Here is a 23275-nt window from a genome sequence, read left to right on the forward strand (position 1 = left end):
AGCAGGCTGGTGGAGGGCTGTCTTGCTGTTGCAGTATGACATTTTTGCTGGTATATTGAATATAAGCCTTTTTATTGCTCCTCAGTTTTGACTAGCAAATTGGTTTTCATTCTCACAGGCCTGAAAGGTGAATTTTGCTACATTCGTGTGACTTTGATATTTGATAGAGGCCACCCTTCCTGCCAGGACTGCAAAAAAGAGAGAGGAAACTAAAGCGTGCTAGTCACAGTGGCAGTGCTCTTACCTTATGAAATTATCCTTTAAAAAGAGCCAGGGAGGAGTATTTTGGACTCCTGACAGACAGTAGCAATATAATAATTAAAGAGCACTACCAAAATTCACAGATCTCCTGGCTGGTAATGTGGGGGGGTTTTTTTATGTTCCCCTCTTCTTGCTATAGCGCTGGTGCAGCTCGGTAGCGATGGGCAGGTTTGGTAGCAAAAGCTTTCTGCAGCATGGCGTCCCCATGGAAGCCAGGGTCCTCCGCTCCTCACAGCGTGACCTAGGTCTGTGCTGGTGCTGCTCAGCGCCGTACAGCCGGAGTGGCCTGGGGAGCTGATCCTGGCTGTTGGACCTCGTAATTTAGAGGAGCATAACTACTGGAAATACTTGTAGGTTTTGGTTTTTTTTTTGTTCTGCTGTATATGTGGCTATTTGATTTCTCAGGTTTCCTTACATGTTTGGATACCCTAATTTTCCTAATGAGCCCTCGTGTGCAACTGCTTAGTAAATACCAGCCTTAATGCTTGTGACTTAGAAGCTTTGTTCAGTAGCAACAAAGGCAGAATAAATGCCTGAGGCTTTGTGTATCTGGTTGCTTGGGCAAGTTGCCTTACTTAGCAAATGCAAAGATATTAAATTTCTATTCAGATGATTAAAAAAGAGCTTCTTCATGTTTTACCGCATGACTTGCTCTGTTTACGGTGCATTAGGTGTTTACTATGGTGATAGAAAAATGGCACCTTCTCCATCTCCCTCTCTTCTCCTTTGTAACAGATGTTTCTTCAGAAGGACTTGCTGATCACCTGTGTCTCCAGCAGCATCTAACAAGATTTCATTAAAAAAATAAATTAATATGTATGCCTACCTTTATTTTGTTAAGTTTTGATTTCTAAAGGTAACAGCTAGTGTCAGGTTTCTCAGACTGCTCCTCCTATTTCTTGTTTTCAATTGAAACAGCATGCTGTGTCAGCAAAACCCACAGCTCACTGCCACACTTGCTTTTGTGTGGCAGTCGTTTGACATATAAAACTAGCAGCTGCTCTTGAAGGACCCTGCAAATTAACCGTATTAAAGATACAAAACATGAAAGGTTTCTTTTTCATGACGGTAGGAAGCTCTCTTAACTACATTTAATTCAGGGGCAAACCTTTCCTGCCATAATTAAAAAGAGGAGTGAAATAGGAGCGTGTTTTACGTGCAACGGGATTGCTAATGCCGAGAAGATGGGATGAGATGGGATCAGAATAGCTCGTGGAAGGGTTACAGGCTCAGTTCTTCCAATGATTATCCTGACACTTGAGCTGTAGCTGTGTGCACTTTTTGAGCGTAAGAGACAGTGTCCTCTGCCTGCTGTTGTTTGTGTTGCGTTCGACTCATACGTGTGAGTGTCACCAGTGTGAGACCTTTTGGGAAGAGTTTGATGATGCTGAAAACAGTCTTGTGTCCCTTGAGGTTACACAGGACCTGTGGGTCTGCGTGGTCTACAAGCAGATACAGTCTGTGCAATGCAGTAGATACGAAGGACTGAAAAAGAGTGCAGCAATGAGAACTTGAAAAACTATTTTGGTGTGAGGTTTTTTTTGGCCAAATTTTAGCCAAAACTGCAAAAGGTAACTTTCAATTATTTTGGTAATTTTTGAGTGGGAATTGTATTTATCTGAGGAGAAAGAAAAGACCCCCAAATATGAGCCAGGCAGAGTCTTTCTATTGGAATGAGTTTCTGTTAGGAAAACTCACCCTAGTTAAGTCAGTGCTGTCCAATCTGTGCTTCAAAGACAGTTATACCCTACAGAGGAGATTACAACAATCTGTGGGCAGTGAGGCAAGAAAGCATGGCCAGAGGAGGGGAAGCAACCTGGAGATAATTTCTGAACTGTGACAGAATCCAGTCTTCTCCTCTGTGCTTAGATCTGTACTAAACTAGCACAGATGGTGGGAAGAACTTCCTATACTCCTAAGCAAAAGAGCCACAGGGGCTCCTCAAAATTTACTAAGGACTTGACTATTGCCAGTCTCTTTTATCCTGCAGATACTTGGGTTTTATTGCATCGATGAGCACTGGGGCAAAGCTTCAAAGCAGACAAGCTGTGTCATGTTGCTAGAACCACAGATGTGTCCACCCACAAGTGGTAAATGCGCTTAAGGTAAGTGTCCTTCCTGAGTAATTCCAAATCAATGTGAAAGTTTTGATAAATATTAGAGATTTTGAGTGAAAATGGAAAAATGCAGATAATTTGTGACTATATTGTGCATTGTTTTTAGAAAATTGCATTAAAGCCTGAGAAGGAGGAAAGCTTTCTGCTGTGTTTCTTCATAATGTTTAAAAGTGTTTAAGTTCCATAATAAATTTTAAAAAATATGTATGAGAATCAGTTTGTCCCTGTGCTACTGCTGTTCTCCTGGAGAATATATTCTGTCATTTCAGTTACTTTATGAGCTCGACCTATAATTTAGACAAATATTTACTGATTCAGTGTTTTATCAGAAACCAGAGAACTTAAGGGTTTCGTTCCTCAGGCTCCCAGCAACCTCTCATTTTAATATGTATGAAACATTCTTCTTTCATCAGAAGTGCATAAAGTAGTTTGTTAATTTGTAGTAGGAGATTTTTGTCAACCTGGCATGTTTAATTTGGCTCTATCCTATAAATGATGCCAACCATACAGCATTCAACTGGAAAATGCCCACCAAAGGTCTGTTTCATGAGTGGAGCTTGCAAGTATTGGGAAAAACCAAACGGGTCTTGTAAGAGAAGTTAGATTTGCAAGAGAAAGAGGAAGGATGGTAGTCCTCTCTTGAGATCCCAGCAAAACTCTGCTGGTAGCATGAGCAGCACCAACCCAGATAAGACAGGAGGAATACGTATGTCTGGGCAGACTCCAGAGGACTGACAATCTTTATCCACTGGAAATGGAAAGTAGTGGGATTTAGGGCTACAGTAACTTCCACATGAAGGTCTAAGTGTAGCGTAAAAAAACCCCGTGAGATGTTTCAGGGAGCGTCAACAGGCCCCATTGGCCTGGAAGGCACTGGAGGTCCAGAACAAGAAGAAACTGGGTTAAACTGTAAATAGGGCCAGATCCTATAAATCAGCAGAGCTTGAACGTATCAAGTGACCTGTTAACGTTAAGCAGGCTGAGGAGAGCTTGTGATTTAGTCTAAGTGTGATGTGCATATCCGACGAGGGTCAGTGACATGAGAACAACATGTTTGGTCTGGACCCTAAAAACAACTACTTATCCAGTTTCCAAAAAGACCTGAGAGGATCCTGCCTTCCTATCCTAAAGAGGCCTGTAAATCAGTTTTTAAAGCTCAGGCAGTCCCTGAAAACATCAGTTCAATTTTGTGTTGGGGTATCAAAGTTGCAAATCCTGGCTGCTTTTTCTGGTTAAGAACAGTGTAGTGATGTTTTTTCTGGTTGTCACTGATGGAATTGCAGAAGGAAGGAGCAATATGCAGGCCTGGCCTCATCCAGCAATGCAAATCAGCAGTTTTTCCTTTGTCTTCAGTAACCTTTATCTGCCCATTTGTACTATTTAGCAAATGATCATAGAATTATGATATACAAATTAAATTATTCATACAAATGAGCACACAATTAGTAGTTTAGTTTGGCTTTGGTGCACTAATATCTGAAGTGACTATGCAAATCGCGAACCAGATATTCAACTGGAATGTCAACATACGAACAATTTGCAAATCTGAAAATATTTGGGGAAAGCATTTGTGACTAGATTTGAATAATTTATAAGTTCAATACTTTCACAGTCTGCCCACCGTGATCCAAGTAGAAATACAGGTGAAATTCATAAAATACATTGCTAGCTGCAGATTGTTCTTTCAGTAACTTTAAATTAGGCCAGACTCTGTTTAATGCTTTTGCTTAGTAATGGCAAAAAATGTAGGAGCCCTCCAGTGGTCAAAATACACCTCTCCAGCTAACTCATATTCCCTTTATTGCTAAAAAATTTAGCTGATAAAAATCTTTATTCTTGTTAGTATATTAGTTGCAAGCGATTTTAAAGATGTTTTTTAAATTACTAACACTTCTGTCATCCTGCAACTATGGCTAAGCCCATGTTTTGAAAATTTACACATCAAAATCAAGAAAATCTATCAGCACCAAAACCAAATAAATAGAGCAAAGGTCTTGGGTAGAAAAAGAGGTTCCCTGAATTCCCAATGTTGTGCTACACATCCTACCCAAGCACAAAGGGAGTGTAAAATAAGCAGAATAAGCTCCAGGTTACATTCTCTATAGGCATATACATCCCAGTATATATATGTCCCAAGTAAAGCAAATAACTACTAACAACAGTACTGTGGCATATATTTGACACAAAAGCTAATTACTACCTCTGGGGCAGTGTGACTGTGATCTAGGACTTTGATGGTTCTCTGGGAACAAGGAGAGTTTTTTGTTAAGTACTTAAGAATACATTTCTACACTTCTCCCTTACTGAAGTGTTTTATAAGCCGTAGAGAGAGGAAAAAAAGACACCGCAGCAAATTGTGTGTATCGTGGCTATAAAAGGAGACTCAGATAAAAATTGTTTCCTACTCACATTACAAAATGTAGTTACAGCCAGCTTGATTTTTTAATTCAGAGCTTCCTTGGTGAGGATTTGTGGCAACACCGTATTAGAGTTAGTACTTCTATTCTCACTGAAGCACTCCGGTAGCTAACACATATGAGGTAACTAACTGGAATAGACATTGCAGCCCAGAATCACTATCAACCATCATTTTGCTTAGCATTTGTAGGAAGAAGGGAAGAGTAAAACTTACAACTTGGTGCCTTTGCTCTCCTGCTTATCATACATGGTTGTGAGTACAAGGTTGTGTCGTAGTTCAGCCCTGATCGGGACCAGACTACGCAGTCTCTCTCTCACTCCCCCCATCCTCCAAGAGAATAGGGGGAGATGATATAAGAAAAATGGCTCAAGGTTTGAGATAAGGACGGGGAGAAATCCTTAAAGTTACCGTTACGGGCAAAACAGACTCAACTTGGGGAAAACTATTCATTTATTTCTAAAACTAGCAAGAGAATGAGACAGAGAACAAGATAACCTCCCCCCACCTCTCCCTCTTCCCAGCCTTAACATTATCTCTACTACCTTCCCCCCACTCCGAGTGGCACAGGGGGGAAGAGGGAATGGGGGTTGCAGTCAGTTCATCACGCGTTGTTTCATGCCGCTGCTTCATCATCGGGGGAAGAACTACTCACATTCCTGCCCTGCTTCTTCGTGGGATCCCACCCATACGCCACAGTACTTCATGAAACTGCTCTGGCGTGGGTCATCTCTTCCACAGGGTGCAGTCCCTCCAGAACAGCTGCCCCACCGGGCCCTCCACAGGCCACAGCCTCCTTCAGGCATCCACCTGCCCTGGTGTGAGGTCCTCCACGGGCTGCAGGTGGATCTCTGCCACTCCGTGGACCTCCATGGACTGCAGGGGGACAACTTGCTGCACCATGGTCATCACCACAGGCTGCAGGGCAATCTTGGCCAGAAGCCGCATCACCCCTCCCCCTCCTTCTTCCCTGACCTTGGCGTCTGCAGCCGTTCCTCACAATAGGCTGGCAGACGCCTCTCAGGATCTTTTTTACATCTTATTCACTTCTCCTCTCCTCTCCACTTCTTGCAGCCGGGCCAGGCCGAGTTGGGCCCAGTCAGCTGCCCGGCGGGAGGCCAGAGGGTGAGGCCTGCAAGGCCCACAAGGCTCGCGCCTCCCCCTCTCTGCCCCCACTCAGCTGCTTCACATCTTCTCTTCTTTTTTTTCTTTTTCTGTTTTCCCCTTTTTAAATACCTTACGGCAGAGGCGTTATCACGGAACATTCTGCTACCAATTGGCTCAGCCTTGGTCCGCCCTAGGCCTGGTCGAGTCCACTGAACAAAGGGGAGCGACTTCTAGCAGTTTCCTACAGAAACTACCACCTTAGGCCCCCCCCACCACTTAACAAGACCAGAACATTATCATACATGGTTGTCAGTACAAGGCTGATCACCGAGACATGTTAATGCGTCTCTTCTGGCACTCACTAACACTGCATAGGTGTAAGACACCCCTAGTTTTGAAGTTCTTCTCCTTACTTCCTGCCTTTGACCATGGGCAGGGCTGTTTGATGACCATCCGCTGGTTTGGGCATTCCTGGAGCTGAGTGCTGACATGCAGTCACGCTGTCACCCTCCTCTTGCTGTCGGCAGAGTGTTTCAGCATGCACAGACTGCTGGTTTATGGATTGTTGTTCTCAGCGTAGCTGCTCACACACTAGTTCATGGACAGACCACTTTAGACCACTTGGCACCTTGTCCAGTTAAATCTTCTGTCTGAGTGTCCTTGTATGTAGTGCGGAGTGTCTTCGTAGGACAGCTTTGTAACTGTTAAGAGGATGCTAACGTGCACTGTGTGTCTGATTTGCTGTACTGAAATCAGTGTAAAAGATCTTGTTTTTTATTTTGGAGTGGGAATAGATCTAACATAGCCTGGAGTATCTCTTCATTATGAGGAGATAACTGTAAGATGTAGTGTACTTCTGAAGGTAAATTGTTTCTCATTGCGCTTTTGTTTGCAGTTGCTGGATTAAAATCACCAAGCACCCTCAGAAATGTTTAATCTACTCCTGAAATGCATTGCGATAAGCAAGTAGGAATAAAAATATCTGAATCTTCCTTGGTTAAAGATTGCTGCTTACCCTACTGGTTACCGGATAAGGTAGGAAGCCGAAGCAGGGAAACTGTAGTGCTCAAAGTGCAATGTGCTGCCAGCTTTTCTTCTCCTAAAAAAGAGAGGGAAAGACCTATAAAAAATAAATGGGATTGCTAGATAGAGCACTTCTCAAAATGATAAGATAGCTGTCTTAAAGCCCTACTTGAAAAGGCCTATTTTCCTTTCACCAAATACCCTATCTTCATGTTGAGTACATCAGCTTCCTGAACTATGTGAACTGAATTGACTTTCTATGACAGTCAATGAAAACTAGATCTATAAGCTTATTAAACAAAGGGAAATTGATGGTATAGCTAATAGCACTCTGAAATATCATGTCAACCGATATTACGTTCTTGCCTAATGCGGACAGAAGGTTGCTGTGGTTTGTCCTGATGAAGTGCTACTCCTATCTGGTGGCCTTCTATGATGGGGTGACAGCTTCGGTGGACAAGGGACGAGCAATGGATGTCATCTACCTGGACTTGTGCAAGGCTTTTAACACTGTCCTGCATGACATCCTTCTCTCTAAACTAGAGAGACATGGGTTTGATGGACAGACCACTCGGCGGATAAGGAATTGGCTGGATGGCCGCACTCAGAGAGTGGTGGTCAACGGCTCGATGTCCATGTGGAGACCGGTCACGAGTGGTGTTCCTCAGGGGTCCGTGTTGGGCCCGGCCCTGTTCAACATCTTTGTCGGCGACATGGACAGTGGGATAGAGTGCACCCTCAGCAAGTTCGCCGATGACACCAAGCTGTGTGGTGCTGTTGACACACTGTAAGGGAGGGATGCCATCCAGAGGGACTGTGACAGGCTGGAGAGGTGGGCCTGTGCCAACCTCATGAAGTTCAACCAGGCCAAGTGCAAGGTCCTGCACCTGGGTTATGGCAATCCCAGGCACAAATACAGGCTGGGCGGAGAATGGATTGAGAGAAGCCCTGAGGAGAAGGACTTGGGAGTGCTGGTGGACAAGAAGCTCAACATGAGCAGGCAATGTGCCCCTCTGGTCCAGAAGGCCAACCGCATCCTGGGTACATCAAGAGAAGTGTGGCCAGCAGGTCGAGGGAGGTGATTTTCCCCCTCTACTCTGCCCTGGTGAGACCCCACCTGGAGTACTGTGTCCAGTTCTGGAGCCCCCAACATAAGAAGGACATGAACCAGTTGGAGAAGGTCCAGAGGAGGGCCACGAAGATGATAAAAGGGCTGGAGCACCTCTCCTATGAGGACAGCCTGAGAGAGTTGGGGCTGTTCATCCTGGAGAAGAGGAGGCTCCGGGGAGACCTGGTAGCAGTCTTCCAGTACCTAAAGGAGGCCTACAAGAAAGATGGGGAGAGGCTGTTTAGTAGGGCCTGTTGTGATAGGACGAGGGATAATGGTTTTAAAATAGGGGGAGGTAGATTTAGATTGGATATTAGGAAAAAATTTTTTACAGTGAGGGTGGTAGAACACTGGGACAGGTTGCCCAGAAAGGTGGTGGAGGCCCCATCCCTGGAAATGTTCAAGGCCAGGTTCGATAAGGCTCTGAGCAACCTGATCTAGTCGGACATGTCCCTGCTCCTTGCAAGGGGGTTGGACTAGATGACCTTTGAAAGTCCCTCCCAACCCTAACCATTCTATGATTCTGTCGATGAATGTACGGTTTGTCTTACTGGTGTCTGGCTTTAAACAAGACAGAAAAGCACTACATGCTCAAACTGTTGTTTTTTTCCCAAGCAAGAAGCAGTCTTCAGTCTTCACCCTGTTCTGCAGAGGTACCAAACCCTGTCTGAATATTTTTTCTTTATGTCATTTTTTACTGAACTACACTTCAAGTCCTCTGCTAAAAATTCCTCAAATTCAGACATAGTCAAGGGATTGGAGGAAATAAATTGTATTGACCATTTTGAAGTATATTAAAATTAATTGCAGAAAGGAGTTAACATGTTTACAATTTGTTCATAAGTAAATTAGTAAGCCTTGAGTAAGCTCTGCTCAGGTATGTTAGACATTTGAAGCTGACTTACTAAAGGAAGAGTCCTGCATAATAACTGTGATGTATATTGGATGGCTGCTCTTTCCTTGAAGAGAAGCGGAAGACTGAGTAGTGGATAAAGGATACTGTTGCTAAAGAAGAATAAAAATGTCAGAATCTAGAGTACATGGGTAAGAACATTTAGCTGTGTAACAGAATAATATGTCGTGGTAGGGATGGGGACAGAAATAAAAGCGTGACAGCTTCCTCTGTGTAGTATCATGTATTTTTTAATGTGAACCTGTTCAAATTACTCTTTTTGAACTGACTGCTTAGCAGGGGCTGTCTAGGTAGGAAATGTGATCCTGTTTGTCACAGCATCTGTCATTGTGTGAATGGAACTGCTAAATTGATTTACAGTGTTTTAGCACAGCTACTCCTGGACATGCGAGGCTAGAGTTACAGAACAATTAGTATGAAGACATCAGTGGTATTTTATTTACGAAAGGTCTGTTCATGTTCTGTAATTACACCGATCTAACCAGGATTATTTATGAGCGGTAGTTGGCAACAAATATTCTCAAAAAGTTAATTACAGTGGACAGTGACCAAGGAAATCCTGATCTGTAAATGCTTTGCAACTGGAACACTGTTACTTACACAGATGCTTTCATTAAGAAGTTTTTATATCCTCCCTACTTCTTGCACAGGAGATGCTCAGAGAACACATATAGAGGAGATGATGCTCTTCAGATCAGATGCAGAAGTGGAACATGTGCATGGTCTTAGCCCCAAACAGGCTTAAAGCCTCACTTAAGATGATTTAAGTTAACCCTTTTTCCTTTATTTTGCCACGGAGCAAGGAGATGTACATGTACTTCCAGCAAACATGTCGCTCATGTTATCCCAGTCTTTATAGATAGAGTCTTTGCACCTTCTTCCTGATTCTTTGGGATGTTTTGCCTTACTGAAGACCAGGCAGTCAACTGTGACCTGAACATGAGCCTTTTTAAGGTGACTTAGCAGTAGACTAAGATGCAGATTAAAATTTGTTCCCCTGAGATCTCTTGAGAGTTCTCACATTCAGAAGTAGAGCATTTTCATTTCCTTGCATTTTTACCTGAATAAACTGACTTGAATATTCAGCTTATTTTGCAGATGATAGTACTTGCTGCTGTTTACCAATATGGTATTTACTTTTTTTTAGATTTTTCAAAGTCACCAAGTGAGCATATTTATCTGTTTTTAATAGCTCGTACTGTAGGGACATAAAGACCCTTTCTCTCAGTCTCAGTTTTTGTAAAGACAAAAGGATTCTGTGCAGGAGCCAAGACCCTTAACTTTTGGCATCAACAGGGTGAAACGTACAGTGAAAGCAGATCAAACTTGGGGAAGGGAAAGCTAATGGAAGTAAGATGACTGAAGTGATGTTGCCTGTGGGCTTTTTTTTTTTTTTTGTTTGAGGGATGTCATTGTCACATGCTTGGCTCAGGTCTGAACCTAAATTTGTGCTGTAGCTTGTGATCGGTCTGTCCAGCAACCCACCCCTGCAACCAGGCTGCTGTGTCCCTTAGCTTGGATTTGAGGGCTTTGCGAGAGGGAGAGCCTGAGACAAACCTACCTGAGAGCTTGGCCCCCATCACTAGGGATAAAGCTACAGGAATCACACACAGATTTATACCAATTGATGGCGACTAGCAGGAATATCTTCTAAAACCAGCTTTCTATCGTGCGAGTGGACGTGCTTCCTACTGCAAATTCAGGCAGGTTGCTTTGAAGTGGCTTGCAGAGCCACGTTTGCCTTTGTGGTGGCTGGGGAGAGAAGTTCTAATGCAGACAACATGCGCTTGGTCCATGCTTTGGAGACTTGTTGGGGCATGAAGCAACTTGGGCTAAATTTGCGTGGTGTTTAACACCTTTGTTAGAGAAACTCTTGCTAACATGCAAAAAAACTAGCAGAGAAAGCATACAGATTAAAGTTCTTTTTTTTTTTGGTACAGTTTCCTTTTACTTTTTTAGTTATATAAAGAAGAAAACAAAAGAAAAGATATGGCTTTTGAAAGGCCTTTTAAATGTTAGAATCGTTTAAAAAAAATTCCATTGATCGTCAAATCTTTAATGCTGTTATTGTCAAGTATTTCTTCAGGTATCTTTGAATGGAATAATATGGAAAACAAAGGCCATTATGGTAAAATAAGGGGTTGGTGACTTCTGCTGATAAACTTGTTAATGTTTAGAATATGATAAAAATCTCGTGGCCCTTGTTTAATCTCATTTATTGTCACACTTTCTGACAGGTTTGCATGAAACTGAATCCGTGCTGGAGAACTCAGACACTCACTTTGCTGGACAATTGTCTAAGACTCGGGATGGTACAGGTAAGCTGAGGATTGTTTCCTTAAGGCGTTCTTAACTTTTACATATTGTGTTTGTATTCTCATTAAAGCACGCCAGCCTGTATATCTAATAATAAACACTACTGATTCCCTTGATAAACTGCTGCTTTATCCCCCAGTTTCTAGTCCCTTTTCTTATCTGATCTCTGCTCGTGTACGGTGGTTTTCTTCCTCTGATCTCTCAGTTTGCCTTTATTACACGTCTCAGGGGTTGCTGAATGAAGGCTGGTCTCAAATAGCACTTGCTTTTGAAAGTTTGATTGCTTGATTTGGGGACCTAAAAGCTCTTGGCTGGTTTATAATTCAATGATTTATTTTTTTTCTCCAATATTACATGCATTTGTGTGTATTTTTTTCTCTGTCCTTAAGTATAGCGATATATTTATACAGCTAGACAGTGTATTTCATAAACACTCTAACTGGCAAATTTGGGTGAATCTTGTAAGATACTATATATGGATTTGTGTATCAGTATCTGTTATCGTTATTTCCAAATCACTCCAATATTTCTGAAAGTTACTTTTATGAGTTTTCTTTTTCTGTCAGTGAAAAGCAGCATATGAATAGCTGCTGACATATGAGCCTTCATATCACTACGTTATTGTTACTGGTGAAAACCCCAGAACAAAGATCTAAAATAAAAAGCAACTGGAAACTTTATTAAGCTGTCAAGTGTATCAGATACTGCCAACAACTTCTTATCCTAGCAGTTTTTGTCTGGGCAATTTCCCATAGAAATTGGAATGAGAAGGGTTTATACATGGCAATAGCAGGCAGGAGTTTAGTGCAGAGGAGGGCAGTGATTTGATAGTTCAGGTTGGGATTGTCTCTTCCTATATCAAGTACCTGTGGGAAGGCAACGGTGATGTGGACAAATAGGGGCCAGGTCGGGTATGGCTGGTGATGCTTGGAGGACAGGAAGAAATGGCAGGTAAGAGGAAAAAAACAGTTAGGACTGGTAAGGTCACTTTGAAATTGATGACACAAACCTTGAACTTAATGTGGAAAGGTAAGACAGGGCAACAGGTTAAAAAGATGATCCTAGCTGCTGCAGGGATCACACAAAAACTTCCCAGCCCTGGCCTTGCTAATGCATAAGGTGACATAAGTTGGTTCAATTTCAATGTCAGTGGAATTTAAACAAAATTCCTCTCCTTTTCTATCTGTTTTTATTTTCTTATGGCCTATTACATGTAAATCACATCAATATACTCTTCACTGAGCATAGGCTGGGCACATGCAATGTTTATTTAAGAAAGCTTACCTCAGTCTAGAGAAGTCTACCTTGCTTTCAGAGATCTGATCCTTATGCATCCCTTTGAAATTAGTCCAGTGTCCAATAATTCCCCTCTTTAATTCTGATGCATACATTTGCGTGTTTGCTGAGCAACTTTATGTCATTTTTATACTAAAAATATTTCCACAACTGTCAAGCTGCATAAACTGTTTCTGAATCCTGTGCAACTGCTGTGCAAATGGGAGCAGAATTCAGACTCTTAGGCAAATATCTGAAGCTTAATTGTTATCCTGATCTAATGAAGGTTACTGTGAATGTGATTATACTAATACTGAGTTACTGGAATAGTACCTCTGAAAACACATGTTAACAATGCAGGTCCACGGTCACTGTCCTCTATTGTATCCCAGTTTTTTATGCGGAGGCTGACAATGCAATTGTAAGACTATGTGGGTATAGTTTTTGTTGTGATTAAACAAACTCTTGCTGGATCTTTTTGACATTCAGCTGTTGCTGAAGATGTTAAAGCAAAAGTAAATGTACTAATAGTTGGTAACAAAGCAACCTAATCCACACTGACCTACAATTTGTTTAGGATCTTTTGGAACAACAAAGAGATTAAAGTATATAAAAAAGAAGAGGTAAACAGTGGGTCAGAGATTAGAAGTGAAAAAGGAAAAGGCTGGTTTCCCCCAGACCACACACTGATAGCGGACCTTTGGTCAGTGATTGTTAGAAAATGTTTCATGTTTCATTTTCCCCCAGAACCTTAGAAACAGAAGGTTTGATTGGCACTTGTCATGGCTGATAGAGAGACGAAGATGCTTTGGTAAAAAAGAGAGGGAGGCAGCCGTGTCAAAAGCAAAAGTAGTCAAAGGATGATTCCTCCTTTCTGTGGTTTTGTCTCTTTCTAAATTATTCAAATCTGGGTGGCATCTTAGGATAACTGGCATTTTGACACAGCTTAAAGGATTGTCTCACTAACTCTATTGAACTAAGACTGCCATCCTTTTAAAAAAAAAATTATAAAGAGGCAGATCTTCTATAATCTGATATGTATACAAACCAAAGACAGCTTGATGCAGACGTCTTAAATATTTTGGAGAGAGGGGGCAGCAATTTTATCCATTTTGTGACTGCTTATGTTCTGCATCCATCTGCAAGAATGCTACTTGTTGGTTTAAAAAAGCCTTTATTTGATTTTCTTTAGAATATCCGTAGTTGTTTGCAATGCATCTGGTGGTTACAAATCCAAGTCAGGCCAGCTGGATTAGAATCAGCAAATGTAGGGAATTTTCTCAGTCGAAAGAAGATACCTCACCAATGAGGAATCTCCTCTATTGATGGTTCTCCTGATTATGGATTTTTCTTTTAGGGGCAATTTTCTTTCTTTCTTTCTTTTCAGAAAGGGACCATGTCCCCCCTTAGCACTTTGTCTGAACCATGCTGGCTGGTGTAAATGGGCTTCCCAGAGTTAGGAGCTCCTCTGTCATTCTAAGCTACCATTTTACGCTTTGGTATCCTCTTCACTTATCCAGAACCAAAGCCAAATCCTGCTCACTTTATTCACAGGAATCACCTCCTGAAATAAATAGTGGTATAAATTTAGCAGAATTAGATGACCAGTGGCATTCTGTGCTTAACTTATTAAAATAATTCAGCAAAGCCCATGCTTCCCACACCGTTGCAACCATCCCCATTTGCTTCAGCTAGCAGGAAAAATATCATCTTGGTCCTTGTATTGATATATTTGCTTTGAGCTCCTAGCAAGCCAACCATGGTCTTTTATTGTCTGGCTCAGTTTTTTAATTCCAAGTGAAAAAAGTCTTTGGTTTTCTGAAAGGGTAGCTACATTGGGCAGACTCCTTGCACGTAGGATGCCAAGGGGGTTTTAGAGATCCTTCATCCCTACCCAATGGCCAGCAAGCTAAAGGCTTCCTAATGGACAGAATAAAGTGCCAGATAAAACTAACTGCTCAAGCATAGATTTGAATGATAAAAGGCTGAACTCTAGACAGATTTGGCAGATTTTTTTTTTCCTAGCAGCAAGTTTAGCTCAATAAGATGAATCTTCCAGACTTTCATGAACAGAGTATGGACATTCATTATTCCAGTAACATAGTCCAAGGTAGTGGTGCAAAGTTTCAGAGAGCATAGTTGAAATGAGAATACTCCCAATACTGGGAACGTGAGGTACGCACCTTTTTGCAGAAGTAGGAACACTCGGTGCTTTGAACTGTTACATCGTGTTTTTCTTAACTTTTCACAAGAAAGGGCCAAAAGAGATGCACATCTAGTCTCTAATCTTTTGTTTTCTGACTTGGAACAGTTTTCACTATTTATACCTTTATGCATGATTTACCTTTTGTCATCTAGTATTATAAGAATCAGTTGAAGACTCACATGAAAAGAAAGACAGCATTTGCACTGGAGGTGGGATTGCTGAACTCTGCGAAAGGCCTGCATGAGGTCTTTCATGTGGGCTTGGGTAGCCCACCCACCCTGGATTACAGAAACACCCAAGATGTGGAGTGGCGACAGGAGGAAGAGGAGGAAGAAGCACGAGTCTTTCACATTAAGTCAAAACTCAAGAAGGCTCAGATCTCCCTTGCCAAGGTACTGAAAATATGACCATGTGCATCTTCCAAAACGACGAGTTTTTATGTCTAAGCTTGTGTTTGATTCCAGAGATCAAACAGGAAGAGGGTAACTGCACCATTAGAAACAAACTCCTGCCCCCACTGTTTTCTTCTATGTTGCCATACTTAAGACATGATTGTGATTATCAAATAACCCTTAATCTGCAGGAATACAGTCCTGAAGATTATGTCCTCTGTAAAGTGATATTTTTCATGATAGCAGAAGAGAGACAGGGGTTTTATTTTCAAAACTACATAATACACTCAAAACCTGAGCAAGCCTTCCTTTTACACAATTGGAACAATTTGTATGTATGAAATAACTGGATTGTCATGTGCAATTGCCCAGAAGAAATTCTGAATCTGCACCAGTGACATGCATGAAGGTTACAAATTTTTGCATGTGCAGTTCAGGCTGCTCTGCTATATAAACCTGGCCCAAAGAGTTTTCAAATGTTCTATTTCATCTGATTAGAACTAAAAACATCCTTGCTGATGTCACTGTGTGATTGGCAAATAAGACTTGCATCCTGTAACATATAAGCCTTCACAGGCTGCGTTATTAGGTCCTAGATTTAAATCAGGCAGCAACAAATAGAGCAAAATGCTGACCCACCAGAATACCCTAAACTGGAATTATTTGTCCAGATTGCTGAAATCATTGGCCTTAAAGTGCCGACTGTATGATCTGTATTTCCCTCAAACTGTGAAATTAGATTCCTTTTATGGATCCATCACGGTAGTATTGAGCCATTAGATACATCATACTACACTTGTCAGCCAGCCTTCCCTGTTCATTGGGACTGTAAAGCATGTTAAGCAGACAATAATAGTACCCTTCAGGATGATTGGGTTGTCACGTTTTCCAGTCGAATAATGTACTTTGCTCTTGTTTCCCACAGGCAGCAGAGAACTTCTTTGAAAACCAGGTCCTCCATGCCCCACTTGCAAAGGGTGATGCCAGGGACATTTCTTCCTCCTCTGCCGTCGAGTTTCCTTCTCTGATTCTCCCAGTGTGGTACCTATGAAAGTCAGCGCAGATGCCAGGTCTTCAGCCAGCCACGCTTCGCCCCACGGTGCCAGTTCCTGGAAAGAGGCTGAAATGTGCTGGCAGACTGCAGAGTCACAACGCTGAGTGAAAAGAGAGTTGTTCAAACAACATCTAATGGACTTAATCCCCACTTCCTGCCCTTTCAGGGTAAAAACCAAGTTTCAAAGGCAGTGCAAACTAATACACGATTCTTAGGAACAGTTTGACAAAGTTAAAACATCCATCAGACTGAAACTGGTGGCAAATAAGAGTCTCTCAAGAAGCTAGAAAGGTGGAAGACAAATGTCTTTTGTGAGTGTTTCAATCTACTCAGCGACCTGCAGCCTGGCCATGGCCAAGCATGAAAAATGCCCAGAGCAGTTCCTGCCCTCCTGGCCTTGTCAGCCCAATTTCCTCACTGCATATGTCATGGTTTGGGCAGCTCTGGAGCTATTTTAGTACTGTGCAGGGAAAACTGCATCTGGGCCTTGTAGATGTTAAATTTAACTAAAATGGGGCTAAATTAGCATCCTACTGTGTTTCCTGTTCATAGTCAAGAAGCATTTCAGTGACCAATTTCACATATCATCCTTATATTTACCTCTTCCAGTAGCTTTTCCCTTTATTTTGTTGTATCTGTACAAGAAAAAAACCACAACCCAAAACCCCACTGAGATGTGTTCCCTGTTGCTTCTCAGGAAACTTGCTCCCAAGGTGGTGGGTGGATGATACGGTACCACTGACTTTAAGCCTCCTCCAGCTGTGTCAGAAGTACCATGACTGTGGTGCACAGTCATGATCTGTTTTAATGGGTCAATATTGTACTTGCCAGTTTTATGTCATGTAAGGTGATGATCATCTGGACCACTTTTTTTTTTTCCCCTAAATTGGGTCAAAAAGATATCCTCTTTCAGGTGACATTAAGCCAGCATGGGGACATTAGTGTCGCATACCTCCATGTTGTACCTTTCTGGCTGCCTTGACAGAAACACAGCTGTGTGTTCACACCTGGTTTGGATCTAACTTGTAGAGCTGGAGACTTGCTAGAGCGTGTTCTGCTGTTAATGATCATAGTGGTGTCACGTAAGTCTCTCAAGGTGTCAGCACCAATTTGAGATTTTCCACTGTCGCAGGAATACAGGTGGGTGCAAACGAGCTGTGAGGTTTCTTGCCCTGTTGTCAACCGCGTGTGTTTTGCCAGTGCTCCTCTTCTGGGCTGGGGCATCCTCCTCCTCCAAATTGCTGCTGACAGCTCCTAACAGCGCAAGCAGCGGCCCTGCAGCCCCTTTTCTCATCCACGCTTGCTGTCGGCAAGATTCACGCTGAAAATGCCAACAAAGCAAATTATATGCTATTGTACAATCATGCTACAATCATTTCTGTATAAAATGTGCCTTTAATAAGTGCATTGTAAGAAGTTCCCTTCTCTTTTGTGTTTAGCATAATGAACCTTCAGGCAGCATTTTAAAGAAAGCATAGCAGTCACTGAGCTCCTATTTCTGTGTTTATTTATCCAGTAATTTACATTAAGAGACAAGTATAATTAGCTTTTCTGGATAAACACTAAGCAAACGGGGAGTATTTTAAAAACATAATAGGGAACCCTGCAGTGGTTATCTTTTAAAAATACTTTATTCAGAAAATATATTCCCAGATGCCACAGATTCTACTATTTGGCATAGCTCAATGGCTGGTGTTCCAAGACCCTTGCTGAGCCTTGTCTGCAGGAAGGCAGCTGCCCTCAGAAGTCATTAAGGGTCCTTATCTAGCAGGGGATTTAAAGGTGTGCTGCTAGATAGTTTGGCCAAATTAACATTTTCTAATGGTTTAATCAAATCAAAGCAACTGGGCCTTGACTCAATTGCGCCATAAGGAGGCTTGTCGAGGTGGAGCAGAGGCCAGAGAAAGCCCCAGCTAGAACTATGCAAAAACCACCACAGCAGAGGTGCAAATGCCAAGGAAGGGCTTGCTGCTAGTGTCACAGGTGTGCACTGATAGCGCAGTGCAGCTCCTGGCTGGAAGTGCCCAATGATCTTGTGCTCCTGGGCATTTTTGCCTAACCCTGGAGAGTAAGCCTCAGGTGTAGAGCTGGTGTCTGAGATCATGGCACGCGCTGTTCCGAGAAAAGAGAGACTGATGGTCTTTGTCCTTGCTCAGGTTGTTATAGATAATTTTTAAAATGATGTGCCTTTATTTTCACAAAGATGACCATATGAATCCAGAACTGGCTCCTTGTGGTTTCTATGTCCTGTCCTGAGCTCCTACATTTGAGTCAGATTGTATCTGTCCTCTCACACCTGACACGTTTCCCTCCTCCTGGTAGAGCCCAGTCCTGGAAACCAGTGATTCCCCTGTGATCTTCAGAGCAATTTGCCTGGGAGCATCCACCCCTTGAGACCCGGTGTAGCTGCTGTTCCAGCCCAGGGGCACATGGAGGGAGATCAGCAGAGTAGAGACCTCATTTTCCCCTGAAACTGTAAGTTGGAAATGAGTCTTTATAGGCTGTCAGCAGAGACATGTAGTTTCTGCTACCCGTCTGGAAAAGCCTACTTCTCTCCATTGACTACAGAGGGAGCCTGATGTGTCCTAATTTAGGCTAGCTGCTAACATTAGGTAGTAAGCAGTGCTTTCCCTCCTTCAGTGGGCTGCAAAGAAGCTCTTACAAAGCCCTCTGGGCTGTCCTCGCAGGAGGGGTTAGCTACTGCTGTGCTCTGGCAGGGATGCCTGTTGGAGCTGTGTGTCCTTTCTGGAAGAGCGACAGTGCGAACTCCACAGATTTGCAGGCTTATAACGAGACAGCAGCAGTTCCTTTCACCAGAGGGGCAGCAAGGGGAAGTAGGAGGGAGAAACTGCGTTCGTGCATCAGGCCGTTCTTCTTTCACACCTCCGTAATGAACAGTTGGATGTTGCTTATTTTTGGAACAAAACACCATCTGCTTTTGACAAAATGAGCAACACTTGCTCAAACAGAAACAACAATATGCATTAAGATACCTCTGAAAGAACAACAGGTCCCATAAAAATATAACAAAGGCTGGGGTTTTGTTTAGTGTGAAAAATATGGATAGAAATAAATGTTTGTATTAAATCTAAAATAGAGCTGTACCTAAAGAACCCTAAAATAAACTGAAAAATTACTTTTATTTTTTTTCTGCATGAAGTTAAAATGAGAAATTTAGCAACTGCTTATTAATCTATCTCCATCACAAGGCATCTGGCACATCAACAGAAATTACAACAGCAGTTTGAGTGTGTCTTAACTTCTGTGGTGTCATGAGCCTGTTTTTTCCCTTACATAGAACTGAAAGCAATTTGATCTGATGGCAAATTCCAACTTGTTATCTGAGATGTTGTCACTTTGACTTTCTGGAAATGGTGTAAACCAGTGAATGCCTGGTCCTAATCTTTGCCCTAGTGAAATAATTCACTAAATGAAGACCGTTGGAGCAACTTTCTAACTTCAGGCTGGGAGGGTGCCTGGAAGCTTCTCTGCTTCTCAGAGTATCTCTGATATAATCATCACTCAGTGTCATGAAGAGAGACTCTTCAGCTATTAGGTAGTTAAGAACATTGCTCTGCTGACATTGTGTGGCATGGCTCTTCTCTGGTGCCCTCTTAAGTGGACTGTGAAGAGGGAATTGGACAGTTTTTCTGCAATATTGGCATCAATATCTCATCAAGGCTATGTGGGCACTGCTCACTTCCAAGGGCTGCCTCTGTGAGAGTTTCGTAACCTGAACTATCATCCACACAGCAGACCTTAGACTACCTCAGGCCTCTGTCCGTGTTGGACTGGCCAAGTGCCGTAATAACGACAAGTAACAAGATTCTCATGCGGGTTCTGGTTTTGGAAGACTTTGGCAAATTTGTAACACCATCTACAGACGGTGTACGTTACCCATATGGAAAAAAGAGCATGGACCTCCTCTTGGGAGCAGGAAGGAACCCAAGCCATGGACTTCTATGATCTCAGTGAAAGGGCTAACCACAGCAGAATTGTGTTCATGGAAAACTGCACAAACTGTGGTACAATCTGGATGGAGGCGACCTGGGCATGTTGTAGGCATTTTATCCAACTTGGGCAGCTCCAGATGGAAGCAATGCTTGCTGGGCAGGTGTGCTGAACAGTTCAATAAGGGAGAGCTGTCATTCTGGTAGCTCTGCCTTACATGCTATCTGGGTACCAGCAAAACGCTTAGTCTTGAGTCTGTTCAGTGTACATGGTCAGGAAATCAGGACTTACAGAGCATCTCCAGGGACTCTGTTTCCAGCCAGAAATAATGTAACAAATCTAGACCTCATTCATATTCTCCTATTTATTCATATGAAATTGTGTTAGAGCTGTTGGCTGTTGTATTGAGCTGGAAGTTTGTGTTCAGCTGACTATTCATTATGACCCTCGGATCTTTCTATTAGGAAGTCTTTGCATTTGGTCACTTCAAAGCTCATCTCACTTTCCTGTTTTCAGCTCACTAAACCATCCAGATTACTTTGGATTAGCAACAAAGCTGCTTAATAATTTATCATCCTCCTTAGCAACTGGGCCTCTGTGGTCTTCTTTAGTGACAAGTTTTCCTTCTGCATCGTTGACAAAGATGTTAAATAGGAGTGGGCCAAGATATAGCTCAATAAATGTTCTTCATTTTTAATTACATTTTTAGACCTGTCAGCCAATTTTTAAACCACTGAATAGGTAGCAAGATAGTTTTGTGTCATTCTGGTGTCTTAATCAAAATTTCATATGATACCAAGTGAAATACCAGTAAAAGTCCTAAGTCTATTGCCTATATCAACCAAACCAGTAATCTTATCCAAAAAAGAAATCAAGTTAGTTTGACAAGATCTATTTTCATAAACCTGTGTTGACTGGCATTAATTATACTTCCCTCCTTCCATTCTTTATTAATCAAATCCCTTATCAGCTGCTGCACTGTTTTGCCTGGGTTTGATGTCAAGCTGACAGGTCTATAATTACTTGGGTCGTGCCATTTACCCTTTTTAAACAGTGGCACAATATTAGCTTTCTTCCCAGTTCTGGCGCTTCCTCGGTGTTTGGTTAATGAGGAGCCAAAGAACTGCTCTGATTTCTGTTGAAACTCTTGGCAACAAGTTTCCAGGTTGGCTGATGTCTAACTTTTGTGTTTGCCTTTTAATATCCCCATAAGCTACTATTATAATGGAAGGTACTTCATGATCATCCTATGATTTCATTACATGAGTGAGCTCAGTATAGCAGTTTTGTGGGTTTTTAATTATGCCAAAGGGCTATATATTAAGCACTTCTGCTTTTTCTTTGTTGCTATTATTGGCATTTATATTCCTTCCTCTTACTGTCAGTAGACTAATGCCATTGTTAGGATTTCTTTTGTTTCTGATATAGTTTAAATCGTCTGTTGTGCTCATTTACCTCAAAGCACTTTATGAGCTTTAGGTGAGCAGATTTCCAAAATTACCCACCATTTGACTAAGGAGCTCAGCCTCATGGGAGTCAGCAAATTGCCTGGGGTCCTTCACAGCACACCTAGATGTTGCTGCTGTGCTTAAAGCGATATTGTGTCACTCACTCAAAAGAGCCCGGGCAGTCAGGTCTTTGGAGGCTCAGCCCATGCTGGCATCATGGTGCATCCTTTCCTGGGAGGAAACAGTGGTAGTGGTGGGGTTGGTGGGCTGTACTTCTTACTAACTGATCCAAAGACCAAATTGGTCTTTCCATGCAGCCCCTGGAATGTGTTCATAACCCTCAGGAAAAAAAAAGATAAAGAAGTGAAGCATGAGTATACAACAATGGGGTGAAGGAAACTCTCAAATATTAAAAAGGGGGCAAAAGAATTATTTCCTTGTCTCAGTGGTGTGGGTAGGAGATATGGGAAAGCATGGCATAAATCTCTGCTCACATTCCTCCTGTTTTGTCGAGGAACACTTTCATTTTGCTGTGCTTAAACATTAAAGGTGTCTTTTGGGGAAGGAGAGGAGAAGATAGTGATCTTTTAGACAGATTCCCACTGTAGATTACCATTTCATGCTACACTACATATAAGAAAGGAACCTGTGTCCTTTAAAGGAAAGTGAGGGGGACGAGGAATGGGCAGGGTGCTGGTATCGGGGAAGAGGAGGCAAGCACTCCATGTGTAATCAGATAAAGCGAGCTGTTTGGTATTAGTGGGTTAGCTTTGTCCGAGCTCCTAGCATCTTCAGTGGGCCAAAGCGCGCTCTTCATTTGTCACCCCAGTGCACCTTTTGTGTGAGTAATTTCCCCTTGGTATTACCCAGAGCTTGGAGTTGATAGCTGACTAGCCTCTTTGCTTGTACTATTATTTCCAGCAAGCTTCATACATCTGCAATAAATCCAGGAGGATTTGCAAGTGGACTGAGGAAGTATGAGTGACAGAATGGGCTGATAAGGCCCGAGTCCCACAGGAACAAAGGCTTCCCATTTTGTCCTGGCAAGACAGGCGCTGCCTTGGAATTGATTTGATTAGATGAAGTTTTTGCCAGCTGACCCCAGAAGTTCACGCAAGTGAAGAATTAAACGCCCAAGCTCTCTCACACTCACTAGTAACCCTTCACATCCATGCCAAGGATGAAAGTATCTACTGTGAGTTGGGTTACCTGTTTGTTTTCATAAAACAGGATCGCTGAGGCTTTTTCTGCTTATGCTTTTTTGATGCGAAGAAACTGAAAAGTGTCCAATGACCCACAGCTCTTTGGACAGAGCATCTTGGAGGAAAACTGAGTTGCAAAGCCTTGTATTAAGGTACAATACTATCAAACTTTAATATAGTCCGAAGGCTTAAGACCTAATGAAGTAAAGCAAAATAACTTAACATAAAAATAATAACATAAATCCTTATTCTTATGCTTGTGCCTAACCAGGAAAGCATGATCCAGGAGCAGTGTGAATTAGAAGGTCTGCCTGATGTTTTAGAACCAGGTCATGTTTGAAAGTCAGTAAAAAATCTTTAGGAGGGTCTGAAAGGGGCAGATTTACTTCTGCTTTGATAAAAGTGAAGACAGACTTGGCCTGTTGGCTTGCACGACATATGTCAGGAAAGCATGACTGGACAGAGCAGCTGGGCTGGCAAAGAAAA

General features: G+C 42.3%; 1 protein-coding gene across 1 annotated transcript in view; it reads left to right on the forward strand.

The window, feature by feature from the left end:
- LOC147602126 (uncharacterized) overlaps window positions 1–19317 on the forward strand; it is a 38313-nt gene extending 18996 nt beyond the window's left edge. The window contains exons 4-7 of the mRNA XM_086740144.1: window positions 2252–2366; window positions 11183–11263; window positions 14895–15134; window positions 16060–19317. Coding sequence (XP_086596270.1) covers window positions 11189–11263; window positions 14895–15134; window positions 16060–16185 — 441 coding nt within the window. The 5' untranslated portion in view covers window positions 2252–2366; window positions 11183–11188 and the 3' untranslated portion in view covers window positions 16186–19317. The remainder of the gene's footprint in view (window positions 1–2251; window positions 2367–11182; window positions 11264–14894; window positions 15135–16059) is intronic.
- The last annotated feature ends 3958 nt before the right edge of the window (window positions 19318–23275 follow it).

Source organism: Chlamydotis macqueenii, chromosome 1, assembly GCF_036417535.1.
Source record: "Chlamydotis macqueenii isolate bChlMac1 chromosome 1, bChlMac1.mat, whole genome shotgun sequence".
Classification (NCBI taxonomy): domain Eukaryota; kingdom Metazoa; phylum Chordata; class Aves; order Otidiformes; family Otididae; genus Chlamydotis; species Chlamydotis macqueenii.